Source organism: Vicia villosa, linkage group LG5 (genome assembly GCF_029867415.1).
Source record: "Vicia villosa cultivar HV-30 ecotype Madison, WI linkage group LG5, Vvil1.0, whole genome shotgun sequence".
In the NCBI taxonomy this organism is placed as follows: domain Eukaryota; kingdom Viridiplantae; phylum Streptophyta; class Magnoliopsida; order Fabales; family Fabaceae; genus Vicia; species Vicia villosa.
In genome coordinates this window covers 85471806-85498182 of record NC_081184.1, presented here as the reverse complement: position 1 = coordinate 85498182, position 26377 = coordinate 85471806, and the positions used below count along the sequence as shown (strand labels likewise).

The window sequence follows — 26377 nt, the reverse complement described above, 5'->3', positions numbered from 1 at the left end:
TATTTCATTCAACTTATGCGCAATGATAAATTATTTTGACAATAAAATAGACCACTGCCTAATTAAAATAACAAACTCTTTGGCCAATAACTCCCTCATAGTTAAGCATAACGTCCCAAAGTCTAACAATCTTATTAGTCATATAAAATTTTAATTTTTTATAAGAGACATTACATGCTTGTCCGTATATTCTAAGTTGAATGAAATATTTAAGATTTTCAAAATATTACATTCAAAGCATAACTATTAAAAAGAGAAGAAAAATAGAATTGCAAAGAAGAAAATTTAAAAAAATAAAAAAATTTAGTCTACATGTCATTAGGAGTAGGGGTGGCAAAACGGGCCGCCCGCCCCGCCTTATGCCCGCCAAAAAACGAGCGGGGCGAGCATGCCCGCCAAGTAAAATGGGCATAAAAGTCATGCCCGCCCCGCCAAGATGGCGGGTTGGCAGGCGGCGGGTTTACCCGCCTATTTTTATTTATATTTTTTTAATAGATTAATAGGCTTTTTTTACCTTTTAATTAAACTTTTCACTTATTTTTTAAAACAATTTTTTATAAAAGTAATTTTTTAACAAATTTACTTAAAAAATATTACATATATTTATAAATAAATGTATAAAATAAACCATCAAGAATTGCAATTACTAGAATTAACTAAAAAAAGAGTGAGTTTTGGAAGAGGAGCGGGCTTTGGCGAGCGGCGGGCTTTGGCAGGGCGGGTATGGCGGGCGGCGGGTTTTGGCGGGAAGGGCTTTGGCGAGCGGCGAGCCTAAAATCCCAACCCAACCCGCCATTTTTTGGCGGGTGCGCGAGCGGCCCGGCGGGACCCGGCCCGTTTTGCCACCCCTAATTAGGAGACTATCAAATGCAAAAGGGGGCAAACTTGAAGGACCAAACTCTAGCAATTGAAACTTAGGGGGCCAAAATTAAGCAATTATAAAACTTAGGGGACCAAAATCAAGCAATTGAAACATGGAGGACCAAAATCAAGCAATTGAGAAATTTGGAGGGCCAAAACTGCATTTAAGTCTTATTATTAATATTTATTTAACTTAAAAAGTTTAAAAAGGGTAATTGCAACATATTTAACAACAAATGAACGTATTAAATACCTTCTTATAAAATTATGAAATATTTTATGAGTTTAATGGTTATGCACTGACAGTGTAAAAAAATTTTACACTGTCATCCAATTAGAATATAATGTTCTGCCATGTCATACAAGTTTTTTAAAATTTTAAGTCTGACTTGTTCTGATTCATGATCGTCATTGGTTGACAGTGTAAAACTATTTTACACTGTCAGTGCATATTCCTTTTTTCCATACTTTATTTGATTGTATATATTTTACTTAAATGCATGTCATATTTCCTATTCTATTTAAAATGAGATTAAAATCCAAACTATTTTTACAATTTTTAAATTAAATTTTTGTTTTCATTAAAAATAAAGATTTTGACCTCTAAAATTATAAGAGATACAATAAAATATAAACACTTATATAAAAAATAAATTATTTAATAGAATGAAGTTTGGTATCAGGATGAATATGTTAGAATCATATCAAATCATCTTCCTTACGTTTAAAGTTTGCACCTCCTGATTCATGGTCCGGGCTCCGCCGCTGTCTACAAGACTCTTTCTATAACTAAATCAATATTATTTATTTATTTGGTAACTTCCTGTTCTCTGTTTATATGGTATTCAAATTATATTTAACTCAAATTTCAAGTTTTTTTCGTTTTATATATTAGAGTGAAGACCCATTTTGGTCCCTCACAAAAATCACAAAACTCAAATTAGTCCCTCACAAAAAAAGTACTCGATTTAATCCCTTACAAAATTTAACCGGATCATATTAGTCCTTATGTTAATATTTTTACCAAATCGGTTTTTTTCATACTTTTAAACCGTCACTGGACTGCCACGTTGGCTTTTATTTTTCATTTTTTTAAATACTAAATTAATTTTTAATTATAATTTCATTTTTAAACAATTCTGAATTAATAATATCAAAAAAGCTAAAAAAATATTTTATATAGAATTGAACCTATAACCTTTAATCAATATCTTAAGTCCTTACCACTAGTCCAATGTATATTCATGACAAATAATTCTTATAATTTTTAGAAATATTAAATAATGTAGAATTTAAAACAAAACAAAAAAGTTTAAATTTGTACCAACTGGGTCTCAAATTCAAATCCATAATAGTCACTTTACAACTATACAAGTCAATTTATATTGTTAATATTATTAACAATGAATACTTAAGTTAATAATTCAGAATAATTATTTACTAATTTCAAATAACAAAAAAATAAATATTTACTAATTTTAAATAATACAAAAATTTAAAAATAAAACTAATAAAATATAAATCCTAAATAAAATTAATCAAATAAAAATAAATTAATTAATATTTAATTAAATTAATATTAAACTAATTGATTACTATTTAGTTTGCATCAACTAAATAATTTTAAAAATTAATTGATTATTTAATTTAAATTTATTAAATGTTTTAATAATTAGTTGAATTACTATTAAACTAATTAATTATTATTTAATATGAATTAATTTGAAATAAATAAATATTTATTTGTGTGTTATTTAATTTCAATTACATATAATTTAATTTATTTCTAATTGATTAAATATATTGAGGTTTTACATTTAATAAATTTTATTTTTAAATTGGTGTATTATTTGAAATTAGTAAATCAAAGACGTTCGAAACCTTATTGATATAAATTTTATAATTTTTGTTTTAAATTCATAATTATTTAATATTATTAAAAATCTTAGAAATTATTTTTTATGAATGCATATTGGCCTAGTGGTAAAGACTTTAGATATTGTTTAATAGTATTGAGCTCGATTCCTTATAAAAAACAATTTTGTCTTTTTGATATTATTAAATCAGAATTGTTTAAAAATTAATTTATTATTTTAAAAAATGAAAATAAAAAATAAAAGCCAACGTGGCAGTCCAGTCACAGTTTAAAAGTATGAAAAAAACCGATTTGGTAAAAATATTAACATAAGGACTAATATGGTCCGGTTAAATATTGTAAGGGATTAAATCGAGTCCTTTTTTTTTGTGAGGGACTAATTTGGATTGTGTGATTTTTGTGAGGGACCAAAATGGGTCTTCACTCTATATATTATTTTAAATTTATAATGTTTTTATATACTTATACTTTTCGAATCATTTTGGTTTAATTGATTATTTTTTAAAATAGATTTGAGATTTGACTAGAACTCAAGAAATGATTTTTAAATTAAAATATATATAAAAAAATTATTATTGATTCAAATTATTTTATAAATAAAGTCAAAATTGAACTATTTTTTATAAAAAAGTGTATAAATTCAAACACGGAAAAAAATATATTCTTTTTCAAATATTTATCTTACTAATATTTTTATTTTACAATTATTTATCTTACTAATATTTTTAAACAATGTCAAAATAAAAATAATATTTATATACATAAATAAATATGGGAAAACAAATTCTTATACTTTGAAAAATTATATTTATGATGCAAATATAAATAAAAATATTTTTTTTAAATAATAAACTCTTTTAGTTATTAAATTTTGTTTTTCTTATTTTTGTATGGATTTTACATTTTGGAAACATATGTGCGAGACACACCAGTGCCCGTGCGAACGCACGGGTATCCCACTAGTTTCTAATTAGTTGATTTAATTGAAGAGAATTTCTTTACGCACCTCCCTATTTTCTTGGTCACCTCTAGTGAAAAATCTAAAATACCCATATTCGGAAATGCATTTCCGAAACGCCTTTTTTTCAAAATTTGTCTTATTTCGGAAATGCACTTCCGAAAACACGAAAAAAGATGTTTTTGGAGATGCATTTTCGAAAACACCCCTTTTTGGGTTTTCGGAGATGCATTTTCGAAAACACCTTTTTTTAGAGGAGTGTCTTCGGAGATGCATATCCAAAATATTCCAAAACCAAATTGGTCTTGGAATGTTTTGGATATACACTTCCGAAAGAATTCAATAATTATTAAAAAAATTAAACTCAAGGTGAATCAATACAATTAATAGGTATAAAATCAAGGTGAATCAATAAAATAAAGGTGAATCAATAAAATCAAGGTGAATCAAAATTTCTTAAACAATTTTAAAGTTAAAAATTATTTTACTAACTTATATAAATCAAAAACATTTTAATTTCATAAGTAAATTTTGAATTATATAGAATTAAATATAAAATTTATTCATTAAATAAAATTAAGACAAAATCTTTTTTTATTTTTCTAAACTAAATAAAAATTATAACTCATTTTTAATTATGAATCAGAATAGAAATATATAAATATATAATAATAATTATTAATTTTGTAAGTGAAATATATAAATATATAATATATAAATATATAATAATTATTATATAAATATATAAATATATAATAATTATTATAAATTAAAACACTCATTTTTTTAATTTTTATAATTATTATATAGATATATAAATATATTTATAATTAATATATAATAATTATTATATAAATATATAAATATATAAATATATAATAATTTTCATAAATATATAATAATTATTATATAAATATATAAATATATAAATTAAAACACTCATTTTTTAATTTTTTTTGTAAATAATTATTATTAATATATAAATATATAAATAAAAAATTATAACTCATTTTGTAAGTGAAATTATTTTAATTTTTTTAATTAAAATTATTTTAAATTTTAAAATATGAATCAGAATTGAAATACATAATAATTATTATTCATAACTCATAAATTATATTAAAATATATAATTATTATTATTCATTACTCATAAATTATATCAAATTTATGATATATGAATTAATTAATATCCTAAAATTAATTTTTGGGATTTTTAGATTTTTTTTTTGTTTTTTCGGAGATGCGTCTCCGAATTAATCAAAATCCCAATTTTTTAGATTTTTTCGGAAATGCACTTCCGAAGTCTGGAAAAATTTAGAAAAAAAATATTTCGGAAATGCATTTCCGAAGTAGGGGTAAATTGGGGTTTCCGCTGGGGGTGACCCCCATAGGGAGGTGGGTAAAGAAAAAACCTAATTGAATCAATACTAAAAAACATCTGTCTATTCAATTAAACTTGATGTTCCTTTCTCAATTAAAAAAAAAACACTCAAAAAAAATTCACAATAAACCGGATAAAAAAGGATGAGATGGACGTATGTTCTACCTTTTCCTCGAGTATTTGGGTGCTTGTTGTATATCTTGTCTCTTGGATACTTGTCTCCGCTCAAAAACTGTAATAAATGCAATCGAATGCCACGAGCCCTAAGTGGTGAAGAATGAATAATTGAATGTATGTCCCTTTGTTCAAAGTACTAGGATGCCCTTTGTATAGCTTGTTGTTCAAGTGTTCACCTTCATCCATGGACTTTAATTTGATTCTATTCAAACACTTTTTGCAATAAAAGGGATAAAAAAGGACGAGATGGTTGTATGTCCTACATTTTTCCCGAGTATTTGGATACTTGTTGTATAGCTTGCATTTCGAATACTCCTCTCCCGCAAAAAATCAATCTTAAACAATCAAACCTCTTTTTTCACATTAGTGCGACTCTGAAAACTTTTCATAAATGAATGATACTTTATTAATTTCGATCTGAAGCTCAAATTAATGCTTCATTCTTCTCATGTGCAAGTAGCCAACAACATTGTCCGTTTGAGTGTGATTAAAACACGATTTGTAAGAATCCAGATCATGTTTTATCCATTCTAACGCAATGGACTCACAACGTTCCTTACTTCCATGACTGAGTGGTAAGAAATGTTTTTCCACTCGAATGCGATCTGAGAATCTTTTGCTAAAATCAACCAACCCGCAAACATTTATTACCACGAACTACGAGACTCTGATTTTTTTATTGCACCTGGGAATACGTTGGCACAGGATTTTGAAATCTTATCGAGCACAATAATAAAAAACCTAAAAAAAACTCATAAAAGTATAAATACTCATTCTCCACCCCGAAAGGTCATCACATGCACATTACCCTTACAGCCTCATGCTTAAGGGATTGTACAATTCAATAACTCATCTAACACATTTTGTCCTTACGAACTTCATGCTTGAAAGACTATGTACAATTCGATCTCTCATCTAAAGCATATCACCCTTATAAGGCTTGTACTTAAGGGACTATATATAATCTGGTCTCTCATCTAAAGCACTTCGCCCTTACTAGCCTCATGCTTATAAAATTATGTACACTCCAACAATTAGACTGGATCCAAACTCAGACTCAACAAAGTCTATTCTATTTTTAAGACATTTGATAGAGCAAGATCAAACTAGTTCAAGTTAATAGGCCAAGTCGAGCAAATTGACCCATATCCAATATGGAGTAATCATTCATATAGACAGCATTCAAGATATTTTAATAACCATAATTAGTCGATCTCAAAAAGGGAAGGAGGGACTTGATCCCCAATAGGCTTCATACAAACAAAAAAAACATTATCTTAATGGCAGTCTAGTCTAATGAATTTAAAGCATCAGAGATCTTATATATAGGTAAACCAACAAGGAAGAAAGATAGACTTTTAATATAAAATCTAATCTACAACTCTATTTGACTATATGAATACAATTAAGAGTGGCAAAACAGGTCGTCCGCTCCACCCGACCTTAAGTCCGCCAAAAAATGGGCGGGACGAACAAGCCCGCCAAATAAAATGAGCATAAAAATCATGTCCGCCTCACCAAAATAGCGGGTTGGCAAACAACGGACTTGCCCACCTATTTTTTTATATTTTTTTTATTTTAATAGATTAATAAGTTTCTTTTACCTTTTAATTAAATTTTTCATTTGTTTTTTAAAACAATTTTTTATAAAAGCATTTTTTTAATAAACTGTACTTAAAAAAATTACACACTTACACATAAATTTATAAAATAAAACCATCAAGAATTAAAATTATTAAAATTAATTAAAAAATGACAGACTTTGACGAGCTGCAGATTTTGGTGGGATGGACTTTGGTGGGCGGCGGACCATGGCCCGTTTTGCCACCCCTAATACAATATATGGAAAAAGAAAAAAGAAAAAAAACGTAGTCTCGGAAACTCTTTGCTGCACAAGGGAAAAATACATAATACTTTTATCAAAATTCACATTTCTGTATCGAAGTATGTTGATTCACACCATTAATTGTGCATGCATAGTTGAGAATAACACAAAGCAACACCTATGATACACGGACCCCCAAGAAGATTTCTTATATATATCTCACCAACACAAAAAGAAAGAAAAAAATATTATAACCCCATTGTCCTTGCGATTTTGAAAAAGAATGATAACATGGGGTGATGATAAAAAATATTTAAAAATCAATGGTAAAAATAGCCAACACTGACAATCCATGACACAACCGTGACCTTGATTTTACACCTATGGCTCAATATACAATGGGTGAGTGGAACCCCGACTGCAGCTTCTAGTTTTGTGTGACCTTGAGGTACCGACCTTGCTTCTCAAACGTGTGTGTATATCTTCTAAAGGGATGCTGAGCAGACTGGTGAGAACCAGGACTGTGAATATCTTCTAGCTTTCCACAGTATTAAAGATCAGAAACTCGCATACTCATAAATGGCATCATGCTATGTACATAACACCGAAATTCAGGCGGTAGCACAACCTCTTACAGCATAAACATTAGAGGTTTTCTTAATTATCATTATATCCAAGCCAGCGAGCCACGGTCATTTGCTCCTGGAGGACGACCTCTAGTTGGAGTTGGTGGTCTGTTTGCATTTAACTCCTGTACATATTCACCCCAAAAGAAATATATTTATATTAAATAAAGGGCCGAAAGAAAGTTCAAAATTTACTTAAATGTGCCTACTTATATTTGATACGAGCAAATTTAAGCAGGGCAAAGAGGGTGCCAGCTGCAGAATATTTGGAGTACCTGCATCCAAGTATCTTCATTCTGACGTTCTGGTGATGTTTCTGGTGAAGAAAGTGCAGGTGGTAATGGATGAATCAGTTTAGGAACCACCACAAGATCCCTCCCCAAAACTAATATTGCTCCAGCATTATTTGCGGTACCTATAACCATAAGAACCAAAATTTAATAGGGAAAATGAGAAGTGCAAGCGTACAACATACAAGCCATGAACAAATACCACAGTAATTTGTAGCTGAGAAAAGGGTGATTAAATGTCCCTGTGCAAAACGCTCAAAGCCATCCATCACACATTCATGTGCACGAACAATCAGCTGAAGATCATTGTTGTTGCAAAATTCCATTACACGGTCAGGCTGCAACAGAGAACACCATTTACAAATTAAAAGGGCTTAATACCATTACATTATACTTAACTTGAACCTCTTGATATAGCATTTATTTAAATATTAAAGAAAGTACAAACAATATCTAGCAAGGCACGCCTGTAACTAACAGCCAAATTTACATGCATCATAAAAGGGAAACTTCAAATTAGAGGATATCAAGTAATGGCATTGACTATAGCAGGCAGTAAATGAAAGGGGAATACATGAGTCACAAATGCAGTACAGCTCCATGAAGATATAATATTCTTATAATTTGGATTTGGCCGAACTCAGCTCCAATAAAACAGACTTGAGAGTGGGAAATGTCTGCCACTTATAAACTTATTTTCATGTTTTATCTCATCCAATGTGGGACTCTTAACACGAGAGTGCCCCCAAGATAGAAAGAGACCCAATTGCAGGTGGTCCAAATGTTTGATAGGCTCTGATACTAATACCATCTTAGAATTTGGACCTAACTTAGCTTCTAAGTATTTGAACCTAACTTAGCTTCTACAAAATCAGCTTGTAAAGTGAGGGGATGCCTCCCACTTATAAACCCTTTTTCAGACCTTAAGTTTCCAATGTGGGACTCTTAACATCTACTCTATGGTCACTAGTATTATAAGCAAATACTTCATTCTCAGATTCATTGAATAACTGATGTATTTGGTCTTAAATATAGACTAGATAAATCAGTTATTCAATGAACCTGAAAAAAGGAATATTTGTTTATAATAGTGATTCATTGAATAACTGATGTATTTGGTCTTAAATATAGACTAGATAAATCAGTTATTCAATGAACCTGAAAAAAGGAATATTTGTTTATAATAGTGACGGAGGGAGTACTAATATATGGAAATAATCAGCTTTGTTTTCTTACATGCCTCCATATCTAGGTTGTTAATCTCGAATAGCATTGCGTAGCACCGACCCCCTAAAATTCTATAGAGTTTGTTAAGACTAAAAATCAGTGTACAGCTGATTTTAAGTGGCAAACGAAGCTTCAAAACTCAGTATGTATATTAATCAATAGGATTTCTAGAATGATAAAACAATTAATACATAAGCATACTTAGTTCATTAAATTCAATCAAATAAATTGTATTAATCAGCATCAATATACCTATCATCAAATATGTAGTATATATTTATATCATTATCCAGGCAAAAGGCAACTACTACACAAAATATTAACCATTTCACAAAATAAGCTTGTAAAAAATTACTCACCCCAAAAGTAACTAACCCTGGACCTCTAGCATTTGGTCGCAGACCTTCCACGCTGTCATTCTCTGTAGGATCAGACCTATAGAACCATTTCATGGTGTCATTATTCAAAAGGTTGAGAAAGTAAATTGTCATCAACATATAAGAACATAAAAACATAGCAATGCACTAACCACAAAAGATCCATCAGCACAATCGATCCTGCTTCCATTGTAATAGGACGCTGAATATTCTCAATTTGTTCCAAGTGATTTATTGAACGGCCAATACCCCCGTGCATGCAAATGATTTTTTTCTCAATTAGAGCGGCAAGAGGGAGCCAGTTAAACAGACGGTTTATCCGGTGCCATGTCCAAATTCCATCTCTCTCACCCTGAGCAAAAAATTACAATGTTGCTTCAGTACCTAAAAGTAATATAAAATGTTTTCCCATGTATGAAATTTCTTACCATCCTCTCAATGCACTCAATTCGAAAACCAAAAAGGGCATTAATATCTGCAGCTTCATGATTTCCACGTATTAAGTGAACATTGTTTGGATACTCAACCTGCAAATTCCACATTATCATACATCAAACTGACACCATCAAACTTGATAAGCAATATAAAGAAACAACCTATAAACTCGTAGTACCTTCAAAGCAAGCAGAAGGCTTATAGTTTCCAGGCTGTGTTGGCCCCTATCAACATAATCTCCGAGGAATAGATAATCGATATATCTGGTTGTCATTAACATAAAATTAGCATGAGAAAATTGGATGCCTAAACTGTTACCATTATGCACATGCTAGCTATGAGGGAAGAAAAATGTGTCATCCTTATTGTATTATATGTTTATATCTATTGACTATCAGATCAACATGTGAAAGGTCTTTCTGTTGTATGCACTAAATCTAACAAACTATATAGTCTAGTACCTAGTAAGCTACCCAATCCAATGCAGTCACTAAAATTCCAAATCAAAGCACAATGTAAATCTGAAAATAAACAAATCTATAAAAGCAATGGATTATTGGATTTATATCATATTACTATTCCATGATGGAATAAATGTATTATGCATACTGTTGATAGCAAGTGATACCTGATAGATTGCAATGCAAAGACAAGAATCATTTAGATCAGGTATAAAAGTTAATCAATCCGAGAAAAGGTGCCATAAATATAGATCTTGAAAGACATCTACAAAATGTATGCTGGATAACAAACCACGAGAACTGATGCTAAAAGATAACAATGCACCAAGTGTACAAAATCTAATTGGGGAGATCCCACATTTACTAGCGATATGGTAAAAGTAGTCTGTAGAGAGGCTTGGGCAATCCTTTTCCTTTTGAGCTAGCTTTCCAGGCCCTAACTCTAAGATGCTTTGGGATGGAGTTAGGCCTGTCCCAAATTCTAAGATCTTTTTGAGTTATACCTAGGCCAAATTGTAAGATGATATTGAAGCCTATCCTTGAACTGTTATTGGGCCACTCATATTTGTTCATGCTCCATATCAGAAACAGATTCAAAATGAGAGAAAGAGAAAGTAGAATCAAACGGAAAAAATAGAGAAACTTCGATAGTGAGTTTGATAATTCCATTACTGAACTATTACACAGTAGAAAGTATTTACATACGCAAGATCTTCCAGTTGATTTTAGAATTTATTAGCATTTTCAACAGCACTAACTAATGCTGACTAAGCAGCTAACTGAAGGACAGGAATTCGTTGCTGATTTACACAGCAAGCATGCACAGCATTGGGCTGACTTGGCTTGGCCCATTACACAAATACTAACACACTAGATATTTGGTCTGGGTCATGACGAGGTGTGCTGAGATCTCACATCTAGTAGAGATATGTGCTTAGTACTAGTAGTTCATACAAAGGCTTGGACAGTCCCCACTTCATTAGCTAGCTTTTGAGGGTGAGGTATTAACCGAAATTCTAAGACTAATGCAGTAATCTCAATCTAGAGTGGGACTTCACAGATGTTCAAACAGAAAGTGGTAACAATCCATCCATGAGTAACTACCCATTTCTCAAATATAAAACTATCCATTGCTCACGTAAAATTATAAATCCATCCATGGGAACTAAGGAACTTACGCTATGTCACCGGCAGTTGATGGTGAACCATACTCATCAAAAAGGCGCATGAGATCCCCAAATTGCCCATGTAAATCACCAAATATTTTAATTGGTGCCTTAAGCTGTATGACAGTAGGTTCGCTAGAAAATATCCTCTCTGCACTATCACAGAGATCTGCGATTTCATTGCAATCCAAGAAAAACTGCCGTCGAACTGGTGGTTTCCAGCCACGAGGCTTTAAGAGGTGTGCTATGACCTACATAGAAGGTCAAGAAACTTAATTAGAAACAAGCTAAACATAAAATGAAGCCAAGCTTGATGAGTTCAATAAAATGAGTGATTCAACAAAATAGGCATGAAAAACCCAACATGGGATGGGAAAAGATTCAATAGAAGACACTCAGGTTATACCCATCATCAACAGAAAGGATGTGATGGAGTACAATGACAACACAAGGTTAACGAACATAACTTATCAGATGTTCTGCACCTGACCCATTGCAAAAAATGTCGATATTAAATAATTTGTGTTGTTTTAAAGCAATCAGAATAATGCATCTGATCCATTGCTGAACTATTAAATGAAATGTATATAACTTTTCTAAAAGAGTTTAATTTTGATCACCCAATCATGTGTTTTCACATCATTTAGTTGAATTTGACCTTGATACACATTATTAGAGAGGCTGAAATACTTAATAAAGTGACAATATAGAAATCAGTGTCAAAAATGGTACAGCTAATTGAAAACATTTCCCACCATCAGTTACATGCATACTTTGCACTCAATAATAACAAGTTATAGAGACAATATACCTTCTTTGGGACACTATTGATAGACATCTGCCGATCTAACAACTTTCTAGCAGCAGTTGCACTTTCTGGAGTCCCATAACTGACCCGTCTACCTTCATTTTCAAACTGATCAATCGAAAGTTGCCTAACCATGCCACCTAATGCACCACCAGTCTCTGCGGCAATAACCACCTGGGCAAAATTTCAGAAAAAATTGCACTTGAATATATCATGAAACTTGACAGTATATCTTTTCCTTAGTAATCAAAATGCACTACTCACAGCTCTGTGATGCAGCCTAACTCCACCAGAAGCAATACTATTTGGGCCTGCAGATTCAAGCTTAATCATGGAAGATATTTGTTTCCCACTAGGAGTAGCCTCAGCCCCACGATCCCGATCTGGTGATTCAACTTCTCCATTCTCTTGCCGCGCCTTGGCAGCAGCCAGTGTGGCACTGATAGCTTCAGCTTCTGCAGCAGATGCTTCAACCAGATACTCAACTCCTTTGCTAGTTCTCCTGTTATTTTTTCATATGAATAGGTGAAAATTTAATATTCCCCTAATGAGAAAATAAAAACTAGGGTAAATTATATTTCCTTCAGCTGAGACATACTTAAATTACACTACTCCATTTTTAAAATCACACTCCCCTCCATCAATAGATTAAATATGGAAGAAAAAAAACTCATTAGGGTAATTTTATTTCGCTGTGACTTTCAGTATAGTTTTACACTCAAATTGTCAAGTTTACTGAAGATATGAAAATTTTGGGTGATGTTCCAAAGCCAAATAGTTGGGGGATTTTCTTTTGTCATTTCATATTTAAAATTGCTAAAATCAATAATAGACTTTTCACAACTAGATGCCAAAGGCACTTATAATTGCAACAAAAGATAAATCTATTGGGTTTTGATTACATTAAATGTACTACGTGTAGCTCATTTCATCTTACAAGGGAATGGATTGTAATTTAAAAAGTACTAGGAGGACAGTATAATTTAAGTATTTCTCTCTAGTGGTAGAGTGTAATTACAGTAAAAGCTATCATACCTAGTTCCCTGAAGCAATGCATTTTCAGTGCTGATATCAGTATACATGTCACCATTTACAGGGGGGGCAACTGGATTTCCCAAAACAACTGCACCATCAGCAGCTGCATCAGACATTGTTTGCCCTGTTCTATCATCAACAAATCCATATCCTCCTGGTACTCGTCCCATGTGTACATCAGACGCAGCTGCTGCAGCAGCAGCATGTGAAGCAGCACTTGTTGTTTCTGCAGCAGCAAGATCTTCAGCAACAAGCAGGTCATCCAGCAAGACTCCTGCAGCATAAACAATACACTATGATCAGTCGTTCTCATGAAGTAAAACAGTTAGAACTTACTACATGATAAAATTGTGGGGTATGAAAGAAAACATCTAGGCTTGCAAGACGAACAGGGATTGACGATGGGACATGCTCAAGAACGGTCCAACTGATATAGTAATTTAAATCAACAACTGGATATGATATAAGCATAATGAGAACAGCAACTGTGATGATGAAATCGTCTCTTATAATTGTTCCCTCATGTTATAGCCTATGCCAATGGTAAACCTAGTTAAATGGTAATGCCCAGCATCTCTTTCAACAGTCTAGATATGCTCTTCGTGACTCTATTTTTCCAAAAGTTTATATCTCCAAACTCTTCTTTTAGCATCATTTGAGTTATTCATATTCTGAAAGAGGACAATAAAATTTTCTACCTTCTGCTTCAAGTCCATACAAATATCCAAAAGAATCGAATTCAATCAAAACAGTAAGTATATAAAGCGTAGCCAAAGACAGCAACAAAAACCACCACCAAAGTCTTATGTCATATCATGAATCAATTCCCAATAGTAGACCGGTTAAGTCTAAACTCTAAATGAAAATCAAAGGGAGCAAAGTAGCTAAATTGTCGCCAGACAACAGGCTGGCCTAATGAATTGCAATGATCAAACTACCACATGACTCAAACAAATAGATTAGATTTATGACTTACCACCACGTAAACCACCGTAAATAAAAATTAGGTCACCAACAGCAGCAGCTGCATGCCTGCAACGCCGGACCAACTCGACGGAGGCATCTCCCCCAGCTGCATCAGCACTGTATCTCCCTGTTCTTGGACTGGTAACAACGGATTTTGTATCACACCAAACACCAGCAGCAGTGTCCAACACTGCAAAGGAAATAATAAACATTAAAATAAGCTTCTAAACATAGCATGAATTGGCACAACAATAAATCTTGCCTTCTCTTCAAAAATAAGTACACAAAATTACCATTGGTAAAATATACTAAAGGTTACAGCAGCAAGTAGGCACCAGCAAGCTATCCTACAAACAGTAGCTACAGCGGTAATGAAATTCCAAACGTATTTGTTATTATGACTTAATCAAAATCATCCAGATTTCCACAAGAATATTATCTTTCTATACTCACCAAAAAATAAGTCACTCTTTTGTTAAAATATGAAAATTACATTTGCACAAGAGTGTAGAGGAGGGAGAAAGGAGATAGAGAGCAAGGTCGTAAAAACCAATAAGTAGTTTGTTATACTTGCAGTCAAGATCAAACATGGCCGAACAATAAAATACCAGTCAAAGAACACACAAACTGTAAGCAACACCACAATCAATTACCTGCAACACTAGATGAATCTTCTACCATCCGTCCTCCACCAAGAGCCCCGCCAGACACATGGAGTCTAGCATTAACAAACACCTATAATCATCAAAGAAGTAAATTATGATACTTGGAATATATATAACCAACTAAAAATAAATAAAAGGAGCATATCTCACCGCTGCATGCTGATATCTTGAAGATGGTGAAACACCTGGGGCAATTGCCCATTCCCAACGACCATCTCTGTGCTTAGCAAGTCCATATGCACTAGCCAACGGCTGTATTATAAGATTTGGGGAAAGTGGATTATGGGAATCAATATACGACCATATATTAGAAGTAAACAATTTAGAAGAGTCGCATAAAAATATACAAGTTTAACAAAATTACATGAATCCCCCAAGTAATGCCTTTTAAATGAAAAAGGAATGGAATACAGAAAGAAAAATGGATAGGAATAATCATGACTAGACACATCAACTGATGTCAATGACATCTCCAAGAAGAAAAGAATCCAACTTTTACTTGCAAGTGATAGCCAGCCAAAGAAATTATCGCTCTAGCGGAGTTATTGGAACTTCAATACCCAAATACCAAAGAGTACTTGATAAGAAAAGCATTTAATCAGTTATTTGCAGGTCCCATTCTATAGGTTGGCAGGTCAGATTCTAAAAGTAAATGTGAATACTAAAATTCAGCAAAGAAACTGATGAACATTTAAGAACTTGAGGAACCCTCTCTTAAAAAATAGCTATCAAGGGAGAAGAACCAAGCCACATAAATACTCCATCGATCATCCCATACTACTTGATGTGGGACTTAAGCACCCCATAATACTCAAGTCCCTATTAGATACATATTCTGAAGGTAGATGCTAAAATGACAAATAAAAATATGAAAGAAAGCAAGAAACTGCACTTGGTCAAGGAAGCAAAATCAGCCAAGAGATCATCTTCCTCCTAGTTACTAGTTAGGGGGTTTGGATGCTCTCCTACATGCACCCCTCTCCAACATAAACAAATGTGTAAGAGGAGAGAGAAGATGAGAAAAAATGAGGTGCTTAAGAGAGAGAAAATAAATGAGATGGATAGAAATATGATGTCGGAGGGAAAGGGATGTAAGGAAGTTTTATGGGAGAGGACCCAAATCCATAGTTTTATGGATTTGGAGCTGGGTTTGTGTGGCAGACAACAAAACATTGGAGTTATTCTTGTTTATCTCTCCCAAATTTTCACTCACTCCTCTAGTTGTCAGATCCTCTATGTTGGAAATCCACGGCTCCTTCTCCAATTAAGTCTATTGCTGGAACTGCATTAGTTAACAGGATAATACAAATTATTCACTGTAGATTTGCATGCCTCGCACTGATTTTTTTTTTACATGTGTTGCAAGTCCAGCTCATATTCAATGAATTTATTTCCGAATTTCTGTATTGAAAGGCAGACATCAATCTTCTAAGCAATCTAATTTTCCAAAGGAATCGACTGTCAGGTTGCATGCCTAGTATCCATGTTGTTTGTTTCATTATTTTGTTTTCCTGTTGCATGCCTAGTATCCATGTTTTTTTTTTCAAGTCTTGAGAATACCTTGTCATCACCCCTAGGGTCCTTACTTCTCAAAGCCTAAATATAGAAAGCCGACAAACCCACTTCGGTTTTCTATATTGTCCAGTCTCAAAGCTATCTAGTGTTTGAGACTTGACAATTTGAGCAAAGTCAAACTATCATAAGCCGCCTCTTAAGCTTAAGATCACGATATAATTAACTCTTTTCCACAACAAATAAACAAATAAATGCTTTCTCCAAATAAACAGATATAAATTGTAACTAACTCAGGATAGGTAACTATGCAAGCAAGCCATTGACATAAGGATAATGAGAAAGTGATATCAATTATGAATACAAACTCAGATCATTTTTATTGTGAAACATTTAAAAGATTCTTTGATGAACCAAATCAACAGAATAAGAAAGTGAACATTTCTGAGAAGATAGAAAACTTACAACGCTATTGGCATCCCTCCCTCCACAAAGCAGAAGAAGCCCATCAGAGCGTGCACTTGCAGTTGCATACCTACCCAGAAGTAATTTGAAAACAGCAACTCAACCTCACATTACAAAAAATCTCAACCACATCATGATAGCCAACATAAAACAAATAGAAACCTAAGTTATTCGATGACGTCAACAACGGTTTATAAAATATTCTACTGTTCTCTCAAAAAAATCATAGCAACAGTGAGCTTACTTCATTCAAGAAACAAAACATTAATCCTAATTAGCAATTTGACAAAAAATGTGTCAAGATTAATCCTAATAACATAAGGAAAAAGCTCATCAAAAGTCTGTTTGTCTCCAATACGCGCAAGTAAAGACGGCCTACGGGTCATGAACTTCTTTTGTGTATCCACCCTTAAGACATTTAGATATGAATCATATTCCCTTACTTGGTCATGTTAGAGACACCTCCAATTTAAAGGAGCATTTTCCATTACACAATGGTAGTATTTATAATTTCACACTTCTGCTTCCAAAATGTTCCACATGATATGTCAACTCATAGGGTCCTACCCAAGATTTGTAATGTTATTGTAATCACACATAAAGGTGATACTGCTCCGATATCAATAAGTTCCCAAACAGAAGAAAGAATAAAGCAATGACTAACCAATAAACCAGACCAGCCAGAATATACAAGGCAATGGTAAGCAAAAGGATATTGTGTTTGACATAGCTGAACTAGAGTGAGTATAGAAAATTCAATTCACTGATTCTTCTGTAAATATAAAATCACATTTCTATATTGATTGAAAAAGGAGAGAAATAGTACATAGTACATTAAGAACAAATCCAGGACATCATTGACCCTTAATATGAAAATAGTTTTGACAGCAGGCACAACCCTCTCATTGACGTCGAAAGTCACACAATATGATACCAAGCTAAACAAACAAAAGCAACAACAACAACTAAGCCTTATCCCACTGAGTGTGGTCGGCTACATGGATCAACTTTCGCCATTATGTTCTATCAAGGACCATGCTTCTAACCAAATCATTTATCTAGAGATCTTTCTTAATAACTTCTCTTAGGGTTCGCTTGGGAGTTGGTTTTTGGAGAATTTTGGAGGGAAAAGCTTTGGAGGGTTGTGTCTTTATCTTGAAATGAGTTTGATATTTTTAAAAAGTTTAAAAAACAATATGCTAAGCCCTTCAAAAATCAACTTCTAAATAAACCCTTATAATCTTTCTAGGTCTTTCTCTTCCTCTAATTGTTTGTCTTCTCTTCATCTGATCTACCCTCCTTACTACAGAATCCACCAGTCTTCTCTCTACATGACCAAACCACCTAAGTATATTTTCCACCATCTTCTCCACTATAGGTGCTACCCCAACACTCTATAGCATTTTCATTTCTAATTTTATCCTGTCGAGTCTTACCACACATCCACCGCAATATCCTCATCTCTTCTACATGTATATTATCTAACAAACTGAAAACAAAGGGCTAAATTCTCCTGAACCTGGTTAACAAGAGTCCCTACACAACCTAGTTAAAGCAATCAAGGTTTCGAACTGAAACAAGAAAAACTTGCTCTCGGAACCTATCTCAAGACAATATAAGGCTACAGAATAGGAAAAACTATAAATATTAGCATTTAAAAATGATAAGATCGTAGTGAAATCAAAATATTAGTGAAGATAGGTAAAATTTGTGAGCTCAGTACATGCATGGAGGCGGACCCTCTCCTTCTGGCTCCAATTTGCGCCATTCATAGGGCTTGGCAGCTGTGTCTAAGGCCCATACATCAGCCAAAGGTCTCTTTCCTGTAGAGCAACGATAAAACAAGTGTAAAATACAACAAATTTACACTTCAAAGCAAACAACCAAGTAAAATATGTAAAAGCATTGGGGTGGCTACCATCATTGCCTCCAATTGCCATGAGATACCTCTGCCCCACCAAAGCCATAACATGTCCATAGCGTGGCCCTGGTCCAGGCCCTGGAACACCAACTCTACATTACATCCAGAACAAGTATCAGATTTATGCAATTATAAAGGGAGTCAAAGATAGGTTACTAGTCTAACCTATGCCATCTTGGTCGTTGCTGTGTGAGATCAAGAACATGAAGGTCCTCTGCCGACAATCCAGCAGGACCAATGCCGCCCTGTTTTACAATGCAATATTCATCTAAGAATTAAGTTAATCATTTGAGGAAAGGAAGCATATTAACCAATACTAAGTAAACAGAATAGATCATCTTTCTGAACTACCTGAATAACTACCATCGTTCCCACAGCAGTGGCCACATGTGCAGCCCTTGGGGTTGGAGGCTCTCCAAAGGGAGTAATCCTGCATTAAATTTCCTCATAAGCACTAAAGCAATGCACATAAGAGCATAAAAGGATTATTGCAGCATTAATAAAGGCTGGAAAATATGATCTAGTTCTAAACTTACCTAGACCATTTATTAGTCAAGACATCATAACAGTGGACATCAGCTGTGGCACCAGCTAAACCTGCAAGGCAAATGAAATATGTCAATAACGATAAATTGTAAGCATAAACACATATCCATTCAATCAAATATCAGTTCTTAATCAAAGGAAAAATTCTATAAAATCTTGACAAATCAGTATTCAAACTTTGTACTGACCCTCCCAAGGTGAGAGAGTACGATGCCAAATTCCCATTAAATTAGGAAATTTTAAGACTTCGTTTGGATTGAAGTGGCAAATGAAATATGTCAATCATGATAAATTGTAAGCATAAACACTTATCCATTCAATCAATATCACTTCTTATTCAAAGGAAAAATTCTATAAAATCTGGACAAATCAGTATCCAAACTTTGTACTCCCTCTCAAGGTGAGAGTACGATGCCAAATTCCCAATAAATTAAGAAATTTTAAGACTTTGTTTGGATTGAAGTCTTTAGCAGAGAGACGGTTGATTAAACTTTATTTAACAAAAGATAAATGCTTGATGTTACCAAGTTAATTTTGACGACAAATACTGATGTAACTCATTCGAGGGTAAAACTAGGTTATCCCTGACCCTCTTTCTTCTTTTTCCGTATCTTATTACAAAAATTAAAGAAGCAGAGACTGAGCAAGGGGTACACAACACAGACAAACTGATCCACTTTCGTGTAGGAAGCTCTCTGCAAGGCATCATCTCGCTCTCATCTTTTGTTCCCACCCACTAGTCACTTTTTCCATTCTGTCGATACTTTCTCGCTTATTTATTTCATATCTTGATTTTAGTTTTCATATTTTTTAGTGATATACTCTCATCATACACAGGGCCATAGCATCTTTCCTAAGCTTTAAAGTTCTCTCCCTTCGACAACTTGGAAGCTGGGGGTGATATCAATTATATATTTCATATCAAAACAATAAAGACTCAAGATACTTGTAATTAGTTGAAAGTTAAGTTACAAAAGTGAAAACAGTAAAAAGATAATTGATTGATTAGTGGTTGGGGGTGATGGTTGCAAATGTTCTATGGTGGTGGTTCACTACGGAAGGTTTCTATTTTTTTAGGGGAGTTATGAGTGAATAATTTAATTTTATATTTTAATGAAAAATACTCATAAGTTGTGCCTGTGGATTTGTACATGAGTGACGTGAGGAACCTGCACACTTAAGCAATAAATTCTTGTGTTTTATAGGAAAAGCCTGAGTAATATAGCAGTTATCCAAAATCAAGATATGAAAGCACTAATCAATAATGATTGTTAGGTAAAATGAAATGTTTGAAAGATGCAAATTACAAGTACTTTGAAATATGTAATTACCAAAAAGGGTATGGGATTTATAATATGGTGTTAATTTTATTTTTGGTCGGTAGATGAAGTGGCAATAACCAACTCACACACACAATTGTGAGGTCCTGGGTTGGATCCTGGGAAATGATATCTGACATAAGCATAACAATATCGGCATTTGCAAGTTGAGCTAGGACTTACTAATAATGTAGTACTAATATTATTTTTTATATCATTGTCAACAAAATAAATTATAATCTGCAAAAACAATTTAATAAGTTACATTAACAGGCGTATTTAATATTCAACTAATAACTAAAGCAAATAAATATGAACAAAAATCTAAGTTTATACTGGTGAGAGTACAAACAACAGAACAAGTTAATACATATGCTCCAACTTAAAAAAGAATAAAAAATTAACAAGAAAAATACATAGAGAAAAATCTAATACGATTTCAAATTTAAATGCATAACTAATTAGATTAGAAATGCTAATTGTGGAATTACTACTAGTTTGCCATTGTCATTGTCCATTTCATGGTTTTAAAATATACGTACTGAAGTCTGTAAGGCCTAGTTCAATTGGAAAATGTCGATATTGTTAGACTGGAACACTTGTATGTGTGAGTTTCAGGTGGTGGTTGTCACTTCGTCTACAGACAACAACAAAAAATGTATGTACTGAACAACTGAAAATCTAAAGTAATGCAACCTTAAGCAATTCTAATCATCCAATTACACACTACATAGTATGGATAATAATAATAATAATAATAATAATAATAATAATAATAATAACAACAACAATAATACTAATAATAATAATAATAATAATATGATGATGAGTATACAGTTCATTTATATTTAAATAAAATGAGGGGAGGACAAATCTTCGTTTTGTCAACAGACATTGAAGGACATCAAAATAAAACAGGAAATCCAACTTCAGGTAGAGAAAGACATTGGGCGCTTTGAACAGAAACCAAACAGGTAGTAAATGATGTAGGACAAGTACACTACTGCATGGAAACATGAATAAGATAGTTTGCCTAGGATCTTGGTACTGGTAGCCGCCTAATAATAAATGAGAAAACAAACATTCTTAATTTTATTTTCTTATTCTTATTTTTCTGTCGTTGAAGTATATTAAAAAATAATAATTGGTACTTTTACAAAAAAAAAAACTATCACCCGCTGACAGTCTGACAGAAACAATCAAACATGTGAAGCCACCCCATTTTGGGCAATAATTAAGAGTATGTTTGGATTGATGGAAGAGAGTGGAATGGAATGGAGCGGAATGGTATTAACTTAGGCTCCATTGTTTGGATTGATTAAAAACGGATGGAATGGAGCGGAACTGGATGGAATGCATTCCATCCCATTCCATCACTTTCCATTAGTTTTTATACCCTCCGATTTGGGCGGAATGACAAAATATTTATATTGACACTGCTGCTCTATGTGATTTATTAAAATTGAAAAACTAGACATTTAGGCATACAGAGAACACACAAAGATGCAAATCATGCAAACATCAATCTCTTGACAGATATTCACAATTTCTTTTCTAAAATCCAAAGTTTTCCAGAGTGGAAGTAATATTTCCTCAATACATCACACGGTTAGCATTTCAAAAGATATATTTAGCAATGAACATTTCATTTCATGTACAAAATATGCAACATTTAAGGGAGGCAATGAGCAAATAGGAAATTAATATTTTCAGACACAAACCGTATACATTGTCTACAGCAAATAGAATTAGGGTTCCACTGGCCCAACCAAGCTATGTGTGAAGCCAGAAATGATAATTAAAAAGAATCTGGCACTCAAATAACCATAGAGGGAATAAGAGAGCAATTGAGTAAATAAAATTAAGTTGATTTGAATGGAATAAAACAGAATCAAGAGTAAATGAATGCCGCGGAAGGAACCACTACATATGTTTTGGACACACTATACTGACTAAAGATAGTCAACACAATGATGTATTCCATACCATATATTATCGCCACTTTCTATCCTATCCTATTCCCTCATTTAACTTCTTCCAAAATATAGTTTCAAAAACTTCTTCCTCAATATCTATAAATTTAAAAGGACTTTTCATAAGTTGAATATCTATTAACTTATATAATTGAGAAGTTTTAGTAAGTTCTGAGTCTATGTCCCCAAGATAAAGAAGTATCAAAGGCAAGCTTTAAGAGAACCACAGTTTTCCATAACTACAAACATTTGGTGTCTATTTGGTTGTGCAGAAGCAAAAATGATATTGAATGAATTGATTATGGTTCAGGTTGATTGAAAGTATAGTGATTTATTTTGAATGCATTCGTCTAAAAAGTTAAAAATCATATATGGAAGCAACAACTCCAAATCTACGCTAGTAGTGAGAATTCATTTTGAAGGCAAAAGTAATTTACTCAGTGATGTCTAAATCAATTTCATGTGAGTGCGCAACCACTTTTACCGCTCACAAAAGTGAATTTAAACATGCACTTAGTTCATAGAGCCCAACAAATAAATTGAAAAGGCCTGGAAAACAATCCCTCTGTCATTGCATTTCCATGACCTAAAAACAACAATGTATTGGGGCTTTGGCATTTACACATCAACAGTAACTAACTGAACCACTAAAGCAAAATATGCTTTAAGAGACACAAATCAAGTATACAAAGCCCCTAGCATTGTTTCCAAATTAATCAAAACCAGTTCCAAAACACTCAGCAATTGCATCTATGTTACTAGCTGTTTTAAGCAAAAACCGAGGTAGAAAAACAAAACACACACACACACGAGAGTGAAATACTTACGTATGCCAGCATTTCCTGCAGAAGTAGGAGTCCCCGAACCCGCGGAATTCCCCTCAAGTGCAGTCGCACCACCGAACAAAATCAGTCTCGGACCAATATATCCAGGCGTTCCATCCTCACCCACCGCCGGCACAGCCGTCAACGTATGACCACACCTTGGCCCCGGTCCATCATCCTTCTTCTCCAAAATCGCATCCACAACTGTATAACTCGGAGCAAGCCTCGGACCAACAACCGGACTATGCTGCACCTGAGCACCCGCAGCAGCACCTTGCTGCTGTGGTTGTAGCTCCGCAGGAGATCCACCGCCAGAAGAAGATGACGACGGCGTTTCCCCTATCTGTTCCCTCTCTTCATTGCTCTGCACCGCTGAACCGTGATCGTTCTCCGCCACCATGGAAGAATCAACATCCATTGTTTAACCCTAGAGATTCGAGAAGCTCCGTTAAGATCGGAGCTATAATTGCCGCGAAATCGCGTTCTGAAGTTGCATTTCGATCAAAACGAAATCAGAAACCCTAACACAGATCCTCAACTCTTCAATTCAGAGAGAAAATAAACAATTCAATTAGGTTTTCCTCTCACTCCTTCGTTCTCTTTCTAACGAACTCGGAGAATGAAATTGAAAGGTGAACGAAACGAAGGAAACAAAACAGAACAGAACAAAACGGAACGGAGGAGAGAATCACAAGGCACCTTCAGCAACAAACACAATCGCTAAACAAATTATTTTATTAATACTAATTAAAATTAAAAATATGATTATTCTATCTGAAACGAAAGGATTGGGTATTTTTTTCGAATTTTAAAAAATATATATCTAATTAACTTTTTGTTGATTTTTTGTTTTGAGTGTAAGAGAAAATGGTGAAGTTGGTGACCGGAATATGCCGGTAGGGGGCTGTACGGAAGAAATGGGGGCGGCGGAAGAACGGAGGAAGGGAACGGAGAAACCGGAACGACCGGGGATTAGTTAAACTATCAACGGTGTTCGCCGGTTCCTTGTTCTAAGGAAGGTTTGTCTTATACAAGTAGGGTTGACAACTAAGCAAGAGGACCCCACCATTTTGGCTTTCTCATCTTTATCGCATTGTCCTAAATGAAATAGGTGTCCACGCACTATATTTGGAAGACAAAAAAATCTTTTTGGTTGATATGGTTCGAGGGTTTTTCAATATAAAAACTTATAATGAAAATCTAATAAACTTAATTAATAGATCTATAAACTATTTTAGTAATTTTAAGTAAATACTTATTTTAAAATAATAGGTATAGTATATTAATCCCCATTAGAAAATCTGTTTAACATGTAAGGTGTATTTTCTCACTTTAATTAAATTTATTTTATAAGCAAAAGTTTTGAATTCAATATATTACCATTTGTGTAAGGGACTCAAATTCTTTAATACTTGGACAAATTTATTGATATGAACTACTGTTTTTTCTATTATTTTTTACACTAATTGTAATGATAATTCTGTTAATGCAGAACAATGTTAGTTTTTAGTGATGAATTAGTCAGAAACCCGTATTATCGCTCGGGTGCATTATTTATGTAGTCTTATATGAATTATACGAAAAATGTGAAGTAAAAAAAATTGACAAAAATGCATTTAAAAAATAAAAATTAACCATATAAAAAAGTAGCAAGTTTCAATTATAAGTAGTGGATAGGTTTATTAAAAAGAAGAATCAGTTGCAAGTTTTATCAGCTATTTCAAATGGAAGCGTTTGTCGAAGCTCCTTCAGATGTTTCATCAGAAAACATGTGAGTTGGGAACGATTTCTTTTTCGAAAAGGACATGTAAAAAACTCAATTGTATTAAATAACCATATAAAAAAAGACATGTGAGTTGGAGAAAATATGATTTTTTAGCAAATGCAAATGCAAAATTTTAAATGAGCTATTATTAAAAAAATAAATATTATGCCCAATATGTATACGAATACGGTGTTGGTTCATTCATATCTTAGATCATTCGATAAGACTTGACTGTTGCTGACATATAAATGTTATTATCAAATTATTAATAAGTGAAAATATTTAAAAATAAATATGTAAAAAAATTACCAACATGATAAATTCAATATGTCTAATAACTATAAATATTTTAAAATATCAATAATAACTATAAATATTTATATTTGTTTGTTGATTAAAATAAAAAAGTATTAAGGTGGTAGTGACCCGTGAAAATATTAATGAACATACTCGTATGCACGGGTAGATAAAATTTTGTGTAGCATTCTTGTTTGATATACAATATGATAAATATAAAAAATAAAGAAATATAATTGCAAGATTGTGTATTCTGAAATAAGTTTACAAAAGAAATAACAAGACAACTACAATTAGAAAATTAAATAAACTTATTTGAATTGAATTAAGAGAAAATGTTTTGAAAATTATATAAAAGTTAAATTTATATATAATTGTAATTTGTACATATTTGAATTGTGCAAATACCCATAAGGAAATGTCATGATTTAAAAGTGAATTTTATTTTGGAGTAGTTATCTTTGTTGGAATTTTATAGTGAAAATAAGTTGCATCAATGAAAGTAATTATCTTTGTGGGCTTTTTGGATGCAAGAGAGAGAAAGAGGGATAAAAAGGTAGTAGGGTAAGGTTGTGTTTGACGGAATAAATATTTTAATTTGGACCAATGAAAATCAAAC

At 32.9% G+C, this 26377-nt stretch overlaps 1 protein-coding gene across 1 annotated transcript; it reads right to left on the bottom strand.

The window, feature by feature from the left end:
• Positions 1-7264: 7264 nt before the first annotated feature.
• LOC131601800 (serine/threonine-protein phosphatase BSL3) lies at positions 7265-24767 on the bottom strand. The gene is made up of 21 exons (XM_058873694.1): positions 23700-24767; positions 19571-19631; positions 19386-19464; positions 19200-19279; positions 19032-19126; positions 18837-18936; positions 17114-17183; positions 15287-15388; positions 15125-15206; positions 14482-14661; positions 13506-13779; positions 12735-12972; positions 12474-12644; positions 11675-11913; positions 10214-10298; positions 10029-10127; positions 9753-9952; positions 9583-9658; positions 8199-8334; positions 7982-8121; positions 7265-7831 (listed from the first exon to the last, which is right to left on the bottom strand). Exons 1-21 carry the CDS (start codon positions 24112-24114, stop codon positions 7748-7750), a joined length of 3006 nt encoding a protein of 1001 aa, XP_058729677.1. The 5' UTR covers positions 24115-24767; the 3' UTR covers positions 7265-7747.
• Between the last annotated feature and the right edge of the window lie 1610 nt (positions 24768-26377).